The sequence below is a fragment of the Patella vulgata genome, chromosome 3, assembly GCF_932274485.2.
Source record: "Patella vulgata chromosome 3, xgPatVulg1.2, whole genome shotgun sequence".
NCBI classification, from domain to species: Eukaryota; Metazoa; Mollusca; class Gastropoda; family Patellidae; genus Patella; species Patella vulgata.
The window spans coordinates 11859350-11877378 of NC_065881.2; the positions used below are offsets into that span (position 1 = coordinate 11859350).

General features: G+C 37.6%; 1 protein-coding gene across 1 annotated transcript; it reads left to right on the forward strand.

The window, feature by feature from the left end:
- The first annotated feature begins 2334 nt into the window (after positions 1-2334).
- On the forward strand, positions 2335-6150 carry LOC130012292 (oocyte zinc finger protein XlCOF19-like). Its single transcript, XM_056099878.1, has one exon. The coding sequence runs from the start codon at positions 3929-3931 to the stop codon at positions 4928-4930; it is 1002 nt and encodes a 333-aa protein (XP_055955853.1). The 5' UTR covers positions 2335-3928; the 3' UTR covers positions 4931-6150.
- Positions 6151-18029: the final 11879 nt, after the last annotated feature.

Consider the following 18029-nt stretch of genomic DNA (forward strand, 5'->3'; position numbering starts at 1 on the left):
GATCCTTTGATCCTTAAAATAAAATGAGGTTTAACGTCCCAGTACTGTTCTGCTCTCTGGAGTAATGAAGACGGGCATACGCCATACAGTTTGCAATGAGGGAAATTTTGCCCGGGTAAACGGCCTACTCTTATATCGAATTCCAATTACCAAGGGATCTTTTACGTGCACGCCAGTGTGTACACGGGACCTCGGTTCCGAACGACTAGACAGCTGTCCTTGCCAGGCCCCCCGTCCTGCATCACTGGCAAGGTGAAACCACGCCGGAAAATCTAGATGAACTTTTTCGGCCAATACAAGGATCGAACACCCGACCTCCAGGCTAGCAAGCCAGTGTCTTATCCACCGTGACCCCCCCCCCCCACACACACACACACACACTCACCCTTGATCCTTAACATATTGGCTATATTAAGTTTCATCTAAAATTGTTGCCTGGGGACCACAAAATTGGTATATATATCAGATGCTTTGTGACTATTTGTGTAAAGTGGACCGGCCATTTTAACTGGAAGTTAGTGTCCGATTTTCACAAAATGAAATTTGAATGAAATTGTGACAAATACAGTCGGCTCTGTTTTGGCAGCCTAGGCTTTCATGACAAAATAGACATTTCTGCTTGGGCCCGCCCTTATGTTCAGCAGGGCTGCGTGAAAATGTGGTGCGCATAAAAATGCACTGTTTATTGCGAGTAAAGGGGATAGCGAGCTACATCTATTTGTTAAGGCCTGCTCAATTTTTTCCAAGGTCGCTGAGATGTAAATAAGGTTAGAACTGTACGTGATTGTTGGCGAGATTATAGGTTAGTGTAAGATCCAGGGTTAGGGTTAGAGTTGGGATTAGCGCTAGCCCTGTTCACATCTCGTGACCCATGACCAAAAATTGAGCTGGCCTTATCATTTAGCACTAACCGGGGATAGCGTTATCGGGGTGCGGCGTGCATTCTGCACACAAGAGAATTAATTAACTACTCTACTTCGACAATAGATCTCTGCCCTTAATTGCCGCCATCAAAATTCTCGAAATATACTTTGTGTTTTTCACTAAAGTCGTCGATTCAAGCCTTAAAATGCCAGTCAACTGGCTTAGTGTCTGTTCTCTTGAAAGCGGAGCTAATTGTGTAGACAAGAGTACAGCCTAAATTTAGGTGTGACTAGATATCCCGCAAAACAATGCGACTGGACACTCGAGGCTATCGACTCTTCAACAACAAAACAATATGGCGGCGCCCATGGAGCAATGTCTATTGTGTCACGAAAGTCTACCGAAAAAGAGTCGAAGGTCGTTGTTTGTTAAGGAATTTGCTTTGATGACACAGCTAGTTGAAGTCTTGGGATACATGCCCCAGAATGATGACAGTTCCTCGCGATATGTTTGCAGTTTTTGCTTTTCAAAGTTAAATAAATTACAAAAACTTGATTACGATATTGTGCATATACTTAACCGATTGAGAGAAGAAAAAATGGCCTTGTTAAACATAATGCGAGCTAAGTTTTTGACACAGCCATCGGTTATAGATCATGAAAACCCATTGTGTGGCACTACTATTCAAAAAACATCTCTGTGTAGTATTACATCACGTGATGAAAATAACATTGACAAGTGTTCAACACTACCTCCAATACTTTCAAAAATGCCTGCATGTACTTTGTCGTCTGTCAGTAATAGCAGAAGTATTACTACGCCGCCAACCTTCTTGTCAGACGTTACATCAATTCATCAAACAGGAACATTACCTGTAACAATATTACAGTGTCCATCATATTCTGTGCCAATATCAAAACAGATTGCCATAGCACCAAAACCAATGCCCATATCTACACCTGCTCAGATTATGTCTTCAAAATCAGGCTCATGTAGACGTAAGCGCTCACCTAAACTTACTCCCGGCCTTTCAGCACTCAAACGTAAGAAATCATCAACCACAAATAAAATGTCAGTGCAGTTAATTAGACCTACAGCAGAAATGGTAATATTTATTGGCTTAGAAAGTTACTTGGGATTCCCAAGCCTTGTTAAGTGCATGATCTGGCGAAAAAAAGGCATTTAATTCTTCGGATGGAACCAGAAAAGGAGCTCCAACAGTACACTGTTTGGTTTTCAAATAAAAGAACCCCCGAGTTCCACTGGTACACGTCAACTGGCGGGGTTTCGATTCCCCAGTAGTACATGACAAGGAGTAGTGTCGCCTGTTCAACCGTGGGGTTTTCTCCGGGTCCTCCGGTTTCCTCGCACTGCTAAAGACCCCTACGCGCAAGCGAATTATTGAAATAAAATTGAACCATGTGTTAGTCCCGAAATGACTTAGTTTGGACGTTAAACCCCATTTCTCTCTCTCTCTCTCTCTCTCTCTCCACTGGTACACTGCTTGGCTTGCATTTTTTTAATAATGTTATAAAACTTTTATATTTCACAGGACAATAATGATGTTATATCTTTCTATTTCAGGAAACAGATGTTATAATTTTTATATTACAGGAATCAAATGGTGTTACAACTTTAATATATTACAGGAAGCTAAACTAATGATGTTACAACTTTTATATTACAGGAAACTAATGATGTTATAACAGGGCCTATTTTAAGGTTTTATTGACGAAGCACGGTTTCCGGAGATGGAAGTTTTTTGATTGGGTTTCCCCACTTTGGTTTCCGACAAAATTTCCAAAACGTGACTCACGATTTTCCACACAGACTTTGTAGCTCAATTTAGCTTCTTCCATCACCGTTATTAGCTCTAATTTGTTGGAATAAACCTTCTGAAATCGTGACCAATTAGTTGTGACCAAAACAAAGGCTCACCAGAAGTGAAATAAATAACTTCCTGAATTATCACCAGGCTTACACTTTTAAAACAAAACAAGCGGTTGGCATACTCGATACGCCGAGATTCTGTAAGATATGGATAGGGAACAGGGAAAATCGATAGGGCTCAACCTCTCATTGTCCCAATGCTACACATCGAATATGAAACTTTAGCCTATATCGCATTCACAAGGTTTTTGGCAAAGTTTGGTAACTCGATGGGGTCGCTTCCACAAGGTTTTCCAGGGGGATTAACTCCGGAACAGAAGGTCGCGGAATGCTGATTATCGGTATGATTCTTGCTCCCGTGTTCTCAATTCATCACAATATAAATCTCACAAACTTTGTTACACTCTGTGTATGTAAGGACATAATCCAAGCAGATGCACCAAAATCGAATTCAACCAAGATCTTTTGATCCCCAAGATCTAAAACGGTCAAATATTGAGGCCTAAATTAAAATTTTCATACTATTGACATTTGTATTTATAGCTGCGTATCGGTATTATTGGCAGTCCAAAGAAACGCCCAAAAGCAGACGAACCTTTACTGTAACATGCAGCTGACTACTTCCGTCAACAACAGCTTTATTTTACATACAATCCACGAAATTGAATTGAAACCAAACGCAGTGATTGATGATCACAATGATTGTTAATGACACACTTGCTAAATTTCCTCATGCAATCTTTTCAGATTCACAAGGATACATAACATACCATGATACCATCTTTTCAAAGCATGGATTTTAGATTCTCCAAGCACAGATTTTTCATTTCGAGGCACGTCCGTGTCTGTAGGCACGTTAAAATAGGCCCTGTGTTATAACTTTTATATATCACAGGAAGCTAAACTAATGATGTTTTAAATATATTACAGGAATCAAATGATATTATAACTTTTATACATTACAGGAAGCTAAACTAAGGAGGTTATAACTTTTATATTACAGGAATCAAATGATGTTAAAACTTTTCATCAATGTGTTGTATGTGATGAGATTTTTCAACAATACAGTGACCTAGAAGTCCATAATAAAATACATGTTAAAGAAGAGAAAACCGATGATAGTGACAACCATAATACAATACCAGCACATGTCTACGGTGGTAAAACTGATGATATGGATGAAAACTGTCCAATACATTTTGAAAAATTGCAAACTGAAGGAGAAAAATATTGCGAAATACTTGTGAAAGAAGAGAAATTGGGTGGCGAAGTAACTTATTATGAATGTAAATTGTGCGGCGAAATATTTCACGATCACAGGGGTTTAGAAGAACATTGTAAAATACATGTTAAAGAAGAATCTGAACCAAGTTCGTCACATCAATGTAAAATTTGTAACATTAGTTTTACACAGTACTGTGATCTCGAGGCACATCATGGGTGTCACGTCAAAAATGATACAAATCAATCTAATGACATTCACGTAGGAATACAGCAACAGAAAAATAAAGGGTTTTTGTGCAACTTTTGTGCTCACTCATGTAAATCAAAAGGTCATCTGAATATTCATTTGCGAATTCATACAGGGGAAAAACCCTTTAAGTGTAATCTTTGTAGTAAGGCTTTCATTGAAAAGAGTAAACTGAATATTCACATAAGGACTCATACCGGGGAAAAGCCCTATAAATGTGGTGTTTGCAATAAATCATTTAATTACAAACATAGTCTACAGATACACATAACAACCCATACAGGGGAAAAACCCGCCCACTGTGACGTTTGTAATAAATCATTTCCTTCTCTCGGTTATCTTAGGAAGCACAAACGAATACATACTGGTGAAAAACCTTATAAGTGTAATGTATGTGGAATGACCTTTAATGATGGTAGTAACCTCCAGAAACACGCAAAAACTCATTCGGGTGTGAAGCCCTTTAAATGTGATGTTTGTGGTAAATCATTTATTCAGAATAGTACGCTACGAATACACATACGAACCCACACGGGCGAGAAGCCTTATAAATGTTGTTTTTGTGATATGTCGTTTAAGGATTCTAGTAATCTAACCAAACATACTAGGACACATTCTCGTGACTCTAACCAGGAGGTCTCCTCGGGTTCGCTTCCGATGTTAGCCAAGAAAGTTCCTCAGGATCAACAAGATGCTGTTCCTTGATCACTGACAAGGACAAACCAAAGTGGAAAGTACCAAGGAACTTTCTCAATGTTGTTCCTTGCCAGGCACTCTGTCCTTGATCACTGACAAGGGCAAACCAAGCTGGAAAGTAAGGGGAAACTTTCTCGGCCATACCAGGATTGAACCTGGGACCTTCTGGTTTGTGAGCTAGCACCTTATTCACTGAGCCATCATGACTTTTATATTACGATGATGTCACATGCAAAGGAGACATCTATATCTACATGTACTTGTTGTATATCTACCCTGAGAATATAAATCTAATCGTTGTATATCGGAATATAAATCTAATTGTTGTATATCCACCCTGAGAATATAAATCGAATTGTTGTATATCTACCCTGAGAATATAAATCGAATTGTTGTATATCAGAATATAAATCTAATCATTGTATATCCATCCTGAGAATATAAATCTAATTGTTGTATATCAGAATATAAATCTAATTGTTGTATATCAGAATATAAATCTAATCGTTCTAATCGGAATATAAATCTAATTGTTGTGTATGATCTCTGGAATATAAATCAAATTGTTGTGTATGATCTCTGGAATATAAATCTAATTGTTGTATATCTACATGTACCTAGTTCGAGCAGAAGAGTAGGTCTTTAAACCTGTTTCATTTGTATATCTACCCTGAGAATATATATCTAATTGCTGTATATCTACCCTGGGAATATAAGTGTAATCACTGTATGTTTACCTTGGGAATATAAATCTAATCATTGTATATGATCTCTGGAATATAAATCTAATTATTGTAAATCTTCTAGGGAATATAAATCGAATTGTTGTGTAGCTTTCCTGGGGAATATTAATCTAATTGTTGTATATGATCCCTGGGAATATAAATCTAATTGTTCTAATATAGGCTACGTGTATTGAATTCAGCTGTTTTTTTTATATCATTTGTATGTTTGTGGTTTGTGCTTTATTGTGCAGGTTTCCTGAATTGTGTTTACATCAGGAATACTCTCGATTGACAAAGAGACACAGACAATTCTTTTAAATGTGATTTATTTATTACATTGTGTAGTCAGACAACTAGTACTGTCAATTTTTTAGTCAGATATCTAGTCCTGTCAAATGTCATAATGAAATTGTTTAGTCATTTATCTAGTCCCGTCAACTGTGATCGTAATGAAATTTTTTTTAGTCAGATATTTAGTTCTGTCAACTGTTATTATAATGGAATAAAGTGACATAATATTTTGTTTCTGTGTTATTATTTCAGTTGTGTGCAAAGAGGGCGGTGAGCATCCAATTCAGGGGGCATCCAATCCATTCAAAGAGTGACATCAAATTATAAGTTTTTTTTAAATTTGAAATTATCGCCATAAACTTTGTTGTATAACCAACCTGTTCTACCTTAATTTGAATCAAAAGTTTATTTCATCTGCTTTAACATTTTTAAAATGTCTTCTTTCCTCACATTCTTCAGTACCATCGGTAGCCTCTATAACCCTTTTGCTAAAAACCTTGTGAATGCGATAACGCGGTGGACACATTAGCTGAATGATGTGGCCAAATTGTTCAGCCAAATCCAATCGGAGCCAAAATTCGGCTAATGTATCCACTCATATCGAGAAATCACATGAATGTTTGTAGACATGGTCGCTGCCATGTTTAATCGTGAGGTGAAAGGTGTTGCAATTGATGGGTGAAACGGGCGAATCATTCCTCAGTTTGTCCACTCATTTGGCTGAATCTCATCCGGCTGCAGTTCGGTACCAAATGATTTGGCCAGTCTGTTCAATGCTTAAATTCTAAAGTTTTAAACATATTCTTTTCAAATTTAATATGAAGCATTGCGGTAATGAGAGGAAGAATTCTATTGATATTGTGTGTATTTCCACGTTTTGTGTTGCTACCTCAAAACTTATTTTACTTGGAAAAACTCATTAGAAAACCAAGCTATATTTATTAAAAAGAAATAGATGAAACGTCTACCACTAATAAATGGCCAGTCCTCAGCATGCGAGTGACTTAGTTGGGTTGTTGCGTTCCTCGTCCAGAATGAGAAAATCCTGCTGACAAGATGTGTAGGTAGACCTAACAGACATTGCAAGCAATCGGTATCAAAAGAAGTGAATGGATCTGTGGGCCCCTCGACTTGGCAAACCTCAACAGTACTGTTAGTGCTAAATGATAAGGCCAGCTCAATTTTTCGTCATAGGTCACGAGATGTAAACGGAGCTAGCGCTAATTCCAACCCTAACCCTAATGCTTACCCTAACCCTAACCTACAATCTCGCCAACAGTCACGTGCCCTAACCTTATTTACATCTCAGCGACCTTGACAAAAATTGAGCTGTCCTTAACAAATAGATTTAGCCCAACAGTACCCTACATCTAGCTGTAGACTGTAGAGCACCAGAATCTAGCGAGGTTTTCCGAGTATGGGTCGGCTGCCAGAGTCTACAGCTAAATCTATTTGATAAGGCCAGCTCCATTTTCGTCAAGGTCGCTGAGATGTAAATAAGATTAGGGCCTGTGATTGTTGGCGAGAGTGTAGGTTAGGTCCTCAATTAGGGTTGGGATTAGCGCTAGCCCTGTTTTAGTGGTTACATCTCGTGACCTTTGACCAATCATGAAGTTGGCCTTATCAAATAGATCTAACCCATCGTCCACTGCATGCGAGAGTGAGTTAATCGGGTTGTCGTGTTCCTCGTCCATAATGGATAACATAATGTATTAACATTAGTGATGGCCGCTGCCAAATTACTTCATTAGAGTCGCCTGTGATCCAATCTGATTAAAATACAAACACAAACTACATGTAGGTCAATTGAAATGTGTGGCTTGTGGTAAACCATTTCCGACCAATGACAAGCTCTGGAGACATGCCAATATTCATGTAGATGACAGACTTCGACTCTTCTTTCAAGTGTGGAATTTCTAAATAAAAGAATGTTTTATGATGAAATTAGCCTAAAGAACGACACAAATCTTTTATATTAAAGGAATTTTTTTTTTTTTTTTTTTTTTTTAGAATAGTTTATTTACAAAAAAATATAAATACACCCAAATATGCATGCAATATACAATTTAACATTAACATTTACTTCAGAGTCAATATTTAATTATTTACATTTACTTCAAAGTCAATATTATTATACATACAAAGTGTAATTTACATATGATAGATTTATACTACTTTAAACATAAATAATCAGTGCAGTGTTTGTAATAAAGACATACAAGACCTAGAGACATAGAAAACTTTAATTAGTGTATTGTCAGAGTTCATACCAGACTTTAATCGTGTATTGTCACACTGCACTTTAATCAGTGTATGTCAGAGTTCATCCGGCCATTCCAATCTCATGGGTTTTCTCTGGGTCCTCCAGTTTCCTCCCACTGCCCAAGATCCTTACGCGCAAGCGAATTATTGAAATAAAATTGAACCATTTTTAGTCCCGAAATGACCTAGTTTGTGTCAAGTGGCATTGAACCTCATTTTTAAATCTCTCTCTCTCATCCGATCATTATTAATTCTATGTCATTATGCAATCAGAAAACTGTTTTTGAAAGCTATTCACTTATTTGATACAATTTCAATGATTAGATTTTGGATGGTTTGAATCTTCTTAATTATCATATTTCACATGTTTATTTAGTTTCAGTTATTATAGAAGTCGTTGCTAACAGGTCGCATCGTTCATGGAAAATTTCATAAAAATCCATGCAGGCATAACTGAGAAAATTAGACTTTTTTAGTCAATTCACCCTTTCTCATTATGATTTTAGGCCAAGTTTGGAACATAGTGAACAAAGCTTGCAGTTTTGTAGTTTATCAAATCAACCCATTTAACAAAACCTACAGTGCTAGGTTTAAAATGTGCATTTTAGAAGTCTTCTGAAGAGAGAGAGAGAGAGAGAGAGAGAGGGTTCAATTTTATTTCAATAATTCGCTTGCGCATAGAGGTGTTTAGCAGTTGGGGAAAATGAAGAACCCAGAGACAGCTCATGAGGTTGACCTGGTGACCCTACACGCATTTCACACGACTCAACAATAATAGCTTTAATACAAGTTCAATTCAATTGTCGTATTATTATTTTGGACTAATAATAATATTTCTCAATGTGCTCCCATTTTATCACATTTGCCTGTTGAAAGATAATGGACTATATGCTTGCATTACCAAGGAAGATTTGCCTGTAGCTGCATTGAATGAAATATTAAATTAGATTATTCACTTCTTTCAAACCATACAGATACAGCCATTGTAAATGACGTTTGAATAGAATATTTGACAGTTAACTTTTTACCCGGATGGTCGTGTGATAGATTATGTTTCGTTGAATAAGTGTTGAATAAACATAGAGATATAAAAAATGTAGATTTTGTTTAGAACAGTTTCCGTTTGAATTTGTGAATTAAATTATCTTTAAGTTTATTCAACCACCCGGAGACCACTCCTTTCAATTTATATTTAAAGGTGCATTATGTAAGAGCTAAATCCGCCCATTGCAGTTCTTTTATTTTTAAAGGTATATTATGTAAGAGCTAAATCCGCCTATTGCAGGTCTTTTATTTTTTAAGGGTATATTATGTAAGAGCCACGACCTTGGAAGGTCTTTACTTTGGTTTCAAATGATATACAAATTATCAATTAGACATTTATTCACACGACAAGCCTATAATCAACTCTCTAGAACATCGAATGGCTGAGACGTCAACAGGTTGAAATACGATCGATATTTAATGATTTACTTTAAAAATGGAGAAGAGAGACGTAGTCTCAAATGAAATGAAATGAAATGGGGTTTAACGTCCTACTGTTCTGGTCCTATACTGGGCTAATAAAGACGGGCATACGCCATACAGTGTGCTAAAAGGGAAATTTTGCCCGGGCAGCGGCACTATCGCCTACTCTTATATCAAATTCCAACTGCCAAGGGATCTTTTACGTGCATTCCAATGTATACACGGGACCTCGGTTTTTCGTCTCATCCGAAGGACTAGACAGCTGTCCTTGTCAAGCCCTCTGTCCTGCATCCCTGACAAGGGGGAACCACGCCGGAAAATCCGGACGAACTTTCTCGGCCAATGCATGTATGGTTTCTCATTTGTCATGATTGGTTGTCCAATTAAAATTATTTACCCCTATAATCCGTCATATGTATATTGCCTTTGATCATGTTGTTTTTTAATCCTTTGATCTTGTTGTTGTCATGCATGGTTTCTGAATTGTTGTTATTGCTTGTCTATATATAATTGCTCTACACATTTGTTACTGTACTTGCTTGAAAACTTTGAGAGAATACTCTTCGAAACGTCGCCCAAATAAATCAGTAATTGTTCTTCCATAAGTATGTGTTATAGTTTATTGTAATAACTTACTGTGATAAAATGCAGTCCAAGTCAGGTGTGAAAGAATAGATGCTTCTCAGGGCATTAGGTCTGTAAAATGGGTGTTCTTGTTGAAATTTAATGCACTTAATAGTTTAAATCATGCAGAGCTTTACAAGACATAAGTTTGCAAGAGAACTTAATTCCAAAGTAAGTACCAAGTTCATTCGTTGGACTTTTAGGTTAATTATATAGGTTTTTGTTCTTTGGGGTGTATTTTTCATACATTACAAATGTATATGTATGCATCGCCTATGGTGATTTTGAGGAACTCGTGAAAAAGGGCCACTAGCGAGGCCCTTGAAATTTTCAAGTCCTACTGCCAGGAATGTCAGAAGAAGCACAAGCGACCAAGGGTGTGGTGCTACGTCCCATTCTCACAAAGGATTTCGCCTCGCGCGCACAAATTGATCTTATTGATATACAGTCCATGGCCCAAGACCACTTGACCAAGTTTGTTTCTCTACGAGAATTAACTCCAAAGCGTGCTGCTGAGGTTGCCCATCATCTACTGGATAGTTTTCATTTTGTTGGTGTTCCATCTATCCTCCAGATTGTGGCCCCGATTTGTCATGGTTTATGGTAAACCTCGACACTCTCAAAATCAAGGGTTTGTGGAAAGAGCAAACTATGGTGACATCAAGGATATGCTTCTTGTTTGGATGGGAGATAATAACAGAAATGTTTGTACGGTGATCCAAATTTTGACACGGAATATTAATTATTTTTCCCTTTAATTTAAAAAAAAAAAAAAAATGGCCATGTTTCCGATGAGAGCTCACCTCTTTAATATGATTGTACCAACTTTTACTAATATTATTTGGAAAGATTACTTAATTACTGTTTAGAATATATATATATATATATAGGCCTACCCTAGGGGATATTCAGAAACAATACAAAACTGCGGAAATGCACTGCTGTTTTCATTAGAGGTAACCAGTGTATTTTAATAAGAGACCATTTGCCTACACATGAACAAAAACGGTTTATATGGGCGGCTTATCTGACGGCCCCATTTCACTCGCAAAGAAACACGCTGTCAAAAGTGAAAATGGACGTTTTTGATTTTTACCAAAAGTAAAATTTACATTTTTACGCTTGAAAATTTTATTATCTTTTGATGTATTTATAAAAAAACATTATTTTAGATTTAATTGGGTTTAATTCTTATTTCCACTTAGTACAAAATTCATGCAGATGGTTAAGAGATTTTTGAAATGAAATGAAATGAAATGAAATGAAATGGAGTTTAACGTCCTACTGCTCTGCTCCTAAACTGGGCTAATGAAGATGGGCATACTCCGCACAGTGTGCTATGAGGGAAATTGTGCCCGGGCATCGGCCCTACGGCCTACTCTTATATCGAATTCCGACTGCCAAGGGATCTTTTACGTGCACGCCAATGTGTTCACGGGACCTCGGTTTTCGTCCCATCCAAACGACTAGACATCTGTCCTTGTCAGGCCCTCCCTCCATCCTGCATCATTGACAAGGGGAAACCACGCTGCAAAATCTAGATGAACTTTCTCGGCCAATGCAGGGATCGAATACCCGACCTCCAGGCTAGCGAGCCAAAGAGATTTTTGAAGACCCAGCGAAGAAGTTGAGAATAATACAACATCATCTGCAAATAGGAGGTGGGATATTTTGAGATCGCCGAGACAAGGAGCTGCTGTCTCATCGATATTAGTTTACAAATCATTCATATAAATATTGAACAGCGTGGGGCTTAACACACAGCCCTGTTTAACACCGATATCTGAATTTATTTGTTTAAAATGTCCATTGTTGGTTTTAACTATATATGATGTACCGCTATACATTGAATTTATTATGTTAAAGATGTTTCCATTTATGTCATGTTTAAGTAATTTAAGAAATAGCTCCTTTCTTCAAATGGTATCGAATGCGTTAGTAAAATCTATAAACTTGATAAAAATAATTTTGATTCATACTTTTATATTTATTTAGGATCGTTTTGAGAATGTATATATTGTCAGTAGTACGATAACCTTTACGAAAGCCACCCTGAGCTGGATATTGTTTGACTCAAGATAATCTATAATTCTATTATTAATAATTGACAGGAAGCATTTAGGAAGATAACTAGCCACTGCAATACCTCGGTAATTCCCAGGGTCTTCCCTTGGACCTTGTTTTATATATTGGTACTATTAGTAAGTGCAGGGGACTGCGCCACGCAAAATTTACACAAATACAAATGCACGAACAAGACATCATACTCAGGAAAACACAGACAGACAATTAAAAAAAAGTGAATGGACCCATAAGCGTTCACTACTATGTATGATTGATTTCAGCTTGAAGGTATTACTCCGGAAGCGAAGATTAAAATTTAAAAAAATTTATATACTGATCTGTTAGAATTTCTGAAGAAGCCTTTAACATTTCATTTAGAATTAAGTCTGGGCCATTTGATATTCCAGATTTTAACTTTTTAAATGCATTTCTTACTTCCAAGGCTGAAATTTCTTGGTTCAATTCAAGGTTTATATTACACGTAGTTGATATTTGTAGATTGTTGATTGATTTATCTATTCCCCGAGAGTCAGAATCGTTTATATTATTGACGATAGGCATACGCTGTGCAGAGTGATATGGCGGGTAGCGAGCCAGTGTCTTACTCACTTAGCCACTGTGGCTCCCGGAGCAGAACAGTTGGACGTTAAACCCCATTCCATTTCCATACTTTTCCGAACCAATCGGAGTATTGAAGATAGGCATAGCTATGCAGAGTGATATGACGGAAATTTCCAATGGACCGTGCCATTTCTTCGTCGAATTTCAACCGTGCATGCCAATTTGTAAACAGGAGCTTGTTTTTTTGTACCATCTACAATACTAGACACTGTTCTTTGCCATGCCCTTTGACCTGCACTACGGCCGACATGAAGAAACCACGCTGCAAAATCTCGGGGAACTTTCAGTGAACATAATCATAGTATAATTGAGAGGAATATGGCCGATAACCCGACACCACGACAACCCGACATCACGACATTTTAACCCGACAATATGACATTTTTACGCGACATTACGACACTCTTAATGTCGTGGTGTCGGGTGGATATGTCGCGGCGAAGTGTCGGCTTAAAAATGTCGTGATGTCGGGTTGTCGTGGTGTCGGGTTATAATGTCGTGATGTCGGGTTGTCAGGTTGTCGCCTTATGAAGGGCGACACCACGACATCACGACATGATACCAATCAGTATGGAAGCGTATTTGGGTCACTACTTATTGAGATAATATCGCAACACATCGAACTAAAATATGTCAACTTCATGAGTTATATTACAAAAAATCGACTTAATAAGTCGACTCGACGCATTAAATTCACCTCTAAACGACAAAATCTATGTCGATATGTTTACATCATGCCAATAGTCGATTTGTCTCTAAATCAACAAGTCATATTTTAATGCAATATATAGACTTAATAATGTCGCCGTTTTCAGTTATGTACCACGTGCTTAATTTCATTGCCCGAGATTGCTTATTCATGGAAGTGCAGCCAATGATGGGGTTTAACGTCCACTCGACACAAACTAGGTCATTTCGAGACTAACATATGGTTTAATTTTAGGGGTCTTTAGCAGTGGGAGGAAACCGGAGGACCCGGAGAAAACCCACTAGGTTTGACAGGCAACCCTAGTCCTTGTCACGTACAACTGGGGATTCGAAACCACGCCAGTTGACTCAATGACAGGCCTTATGATACAGTGTGCACGTGCTAACCATTCGGCCATCCACCCCACTACCACCACCACCCCCATAATGGATATTAAAATCTCCGACAATAATTGTAGAATTCTCCTCTTTCTTGTCAATTATATCTACCATAGCTGAAAATTCATCGGTGAAAAAAATTGTTTGTTATTTTTTTTCTTTGAGGGTGGTAATTTGTATATAATCCTAAAAGACTTACTATCAGCACTTATTACTGTTCCAAGCACCAAAAGAGTTTTTTTGCCATGTGTGACTACAACTGGGTTATTTTGCTCTGATTTCTTCAAATATGATATTTGAAACTTGTGTATAGTGTAACTAAGAACTAGGTGATTACTGTGTGAAAACGTGGGGAGATTTTTAGGAGAAATTTTGGATTATCATGTTTTTGGATAGAACATTGCAGTTCAATATGGACATGTTTGTGCTATTTTTAGTATCGGCTTTGTCTTGTCAATACTACTAGTCTGAACCTTGTGAACTCTCAAGACTAAATACTATTTGGACGAACAATAGAGTTAACAATGTTGTGACTTTTACCATATTCCTGAAGCAATGTACTGATAGCACAATCTTGGGGTTTTGACGAAATGTTTCTATTGTAATCGTCCAATCAAATTTCTCCTGGCTACAGTAGACTCAAGGGGTTTGCATGACTGACGGCTTAACGGGAATGACCACCTAATAAAACCGCAATGTTTGTTAGTACTGATATCAAGTAAAATTGTACGTGTTGATGCATCAGGAGCAAACATCAACTGAAAACGGTGACATTATTAAGTCTATATATTGCATTAAAATATGACTTGTTGAGTTAGAGTCAAATCGACTATTGGCATGATGTAAACATATCGACATAGTTTTTGTCGTTTAGAGGTGAATTTAATGCGTCGAGTCGACTTATTAAGTCGATTTTTTGTAATATAACTCATGAAGTTGACATATTTTAGTTCGATGTGTTGCGATATTATCTCAATAAGTAGTGACCCAAATACGCTTCCATACAATCAGCCACCATACAAAACGGAAAAGAATTACTAGAGAGAAAGTGAGAAATGGGGTTTAACGTCCACTCGACACAAACTAGGTCATTTCGGGACTAACATGGTTTAATTTTATTTCCATAATTCGCTTGCGCGTAGGGGTCTTTAGCAGTGGGAGGAAACAGGAGGACCCGGAGAAAACCCACGAGGTTGGACAGGCCTGAAAAAACAATTATTGCGGAGTTAATATAATCAATGCACCATGTTATATGCCGTCATTTCGTTCTAAATGTGCACGTTTGCGTTAAGATATTGCTATTCTGAAGCATTGTTATCACATTCCTTTTCGCGGTAGTATATATCGACATAGCGCACGGTGATAATGGAATATGTTGCCAAAATTTCCGAAGAGCAATATCATAACGCAAACGTCCGCATTTAATACGAAATGGCTACATACAACAAATCGCGTTAGTAAAATTAACTCGGCAAAAACTGTCTTTTGAGTGATTAAATCATCACAACGATCACAATATGTAGACATATTTTCATATTAATATCGTGATATCTTTCGCGCTATTGGCCCCTATAGGCTTCCCTAATAACATAGATTTGTTTCCCTTGCATAAACCGTAACACGGAAGAAAATCAGCTTCTGAAATCGCAATTAAAAGAGGGGAAGAAATAATTCACATGGCCACGACAAGATGGTTGAAGTAAATAGGTGAGTTGTTATGATATAAGTCTGTAGATACGCCAAAAAGGATATATAGATATATCGATATAATTCTTGTGATGCGTTTTGGACATATTCAATCAGGGGAGGATTGGGGTCGCGAACCGTCCCGGGCTTCCGTGTCGGAGCGGCTCCTTTTACTGACCGCGGAGCCCGGATGGGGGGTCCGGGGGCTCTCCCCCTGTAAAATTTTGAAAAATAAACCCCAAATATGCGATTTGGTGGCATATCTGATTATAATCTCTGTCAAATAATATATCTCATAAATCGATTAATTTAAAATTTAGGCCAAAACTTTACAACCATCAACCTGTGAAATTATCATGTCTTATTATGCAGGATTCCAAATTCCGGCCCACACCCAGCACACCCGGCCCAGAAAGTCTATTATACCAGCCCATTCCAGACTCCACCGGACCGGCCACATACAACATGATCATCATCGCTCCATGGACGGTCCAATACCCCCCACCCCACCCCATATAATGTTCAGCAGAAAAAGTTTTTTTTAGACGAATTGGACAAAATTATTTTTTTCATTTTTTTACGACCGGCCCTTCGGGCGATCGCCCAATCGCCCGATGGCCCAATCTGCCCCTGTATTCAATACATAGAGGCTAAATTCGAATCGTTTAGTCAAATCATATCAACACAAGTTGTTTTATTTTAACCCAACCGCACAAAATTATTGTAACATATATGATTAGCCATCAATAAATATCTTCTTCGAGAGACAGAGAAAGGGAGAGCGAGAAAGAGGGAGATTATTAATTATAAGCGTACCATAATTAGTGTTAAAATACAGATATGAAGTCATCCTTTGATGTTGGCAACGCCCCTTTTAACAACTAGAATTTCTACCTGTAACCTGTGGCAAGGAATGTGTTGTGGGGATTATGTTAAATTATTCAAACATGACTCAGATATCCACTAATATTATATTATGTTATATTATATTACACATATAATACACAGGCATTTGAAGGGATTATATTATATATATAGTATACATTAAAGTTACAATTTCATATTTTCTAAGAAAGTCAAAACATAATTATTTCTATGTCCTTTGCTCAATAGGTTGTCAACTCACTATTATCCGATCATAGGTTATCTTTCTCACACTTAAAAATCTTCACACCGGAAATAATAACACAATTACCTCCCTTGTTTTTCTATTCCCCACTATGGAATAGCTATCTTCAAACGTTTGAATTTGAAGTTGAAAATTATATTTTGCCAATTTCTCAACTGGCAATAGTGAATTATAGGATTAATAGGATTATTCTTTAACAAGGTAGGACTGTTTATAGATACCATCTATTTTAGGGCTTTATTTTAATACATTTTAAAAATATAATTTAAAAATATGAAATTGTAACTTTAACATCAGCTAGCTTATGATTTGATGTAATACCAGAACGAGGTAGCGTGGTTGAGGTTTTTAACTGGACGTATTTTCCGATGATTCCCGTAATTTTTTCTTTCTAAGGTAAAATTTCATATTGCTATATATATAGGGGATCACGTGGCTAAGTGGGTAAGACGCTAGCTCGCTAGCCTGGAGGTTGGGTGTTCGATCCCTGCATTGGCCGAGAAAGTTCATCCAGATTTTCCGGCGTGGTTCTCCCTTGTCAGTGATGCAGGACGGAGGGGCTGACAAGGAAAGCTGTCTAGTCGTTCAGATGGGACGAAAAACCGAGGTCCCGTGTACACATTGGCGTGCACGTAAAAGATCCCTTGGCAGTTGGAATTCGATATAAGAGTAGGCCGTAGTGCCGCTGTCCGGGCAAAATTTCCCTCATAGCACACTGTATGGCGTATGCCCGTCTTCATTAGCCCAGGTTAGGAGCAGAACAGTAGGACGTTAAACTCCATTTCATTTCATTTCATTTTGCTATAATATAAGAATAAGATTGTCAGAATGTCATCGCAGGTACGCTTACCTTTTTTATAGATCGACACAGAACTGCGAAATACACACCAAATTTGAAATAAATTTGTTAAAACCTGTAGCCTTTATTGCGTTTATAACTTTTGGGGCAAATGGGGGTAAGCTAGGAACTGAAGGTTGCGGAACGATGAAAATGGATAGGGTTTGTCCTTTCGATCATCACTCCAATGCTTAATACAGGCTCACAGAGTCCTATAAGCCAACCGAGAGAGAGATTAATTCACTTAAACGAACTATTAATTCGTTTAAACGAAATATTAATTCGTTGATGTCATCTCGCAATGCATTTCAACTA

Coding starts and splice junctions, on each gene's coding strand:
- LOC130012292 (XM_056099878.1), top strand. CDS start 3,929: ATGGATGAAAACTGTCCAATACATTTTGAAAAATTGCAAACTGAAGGA.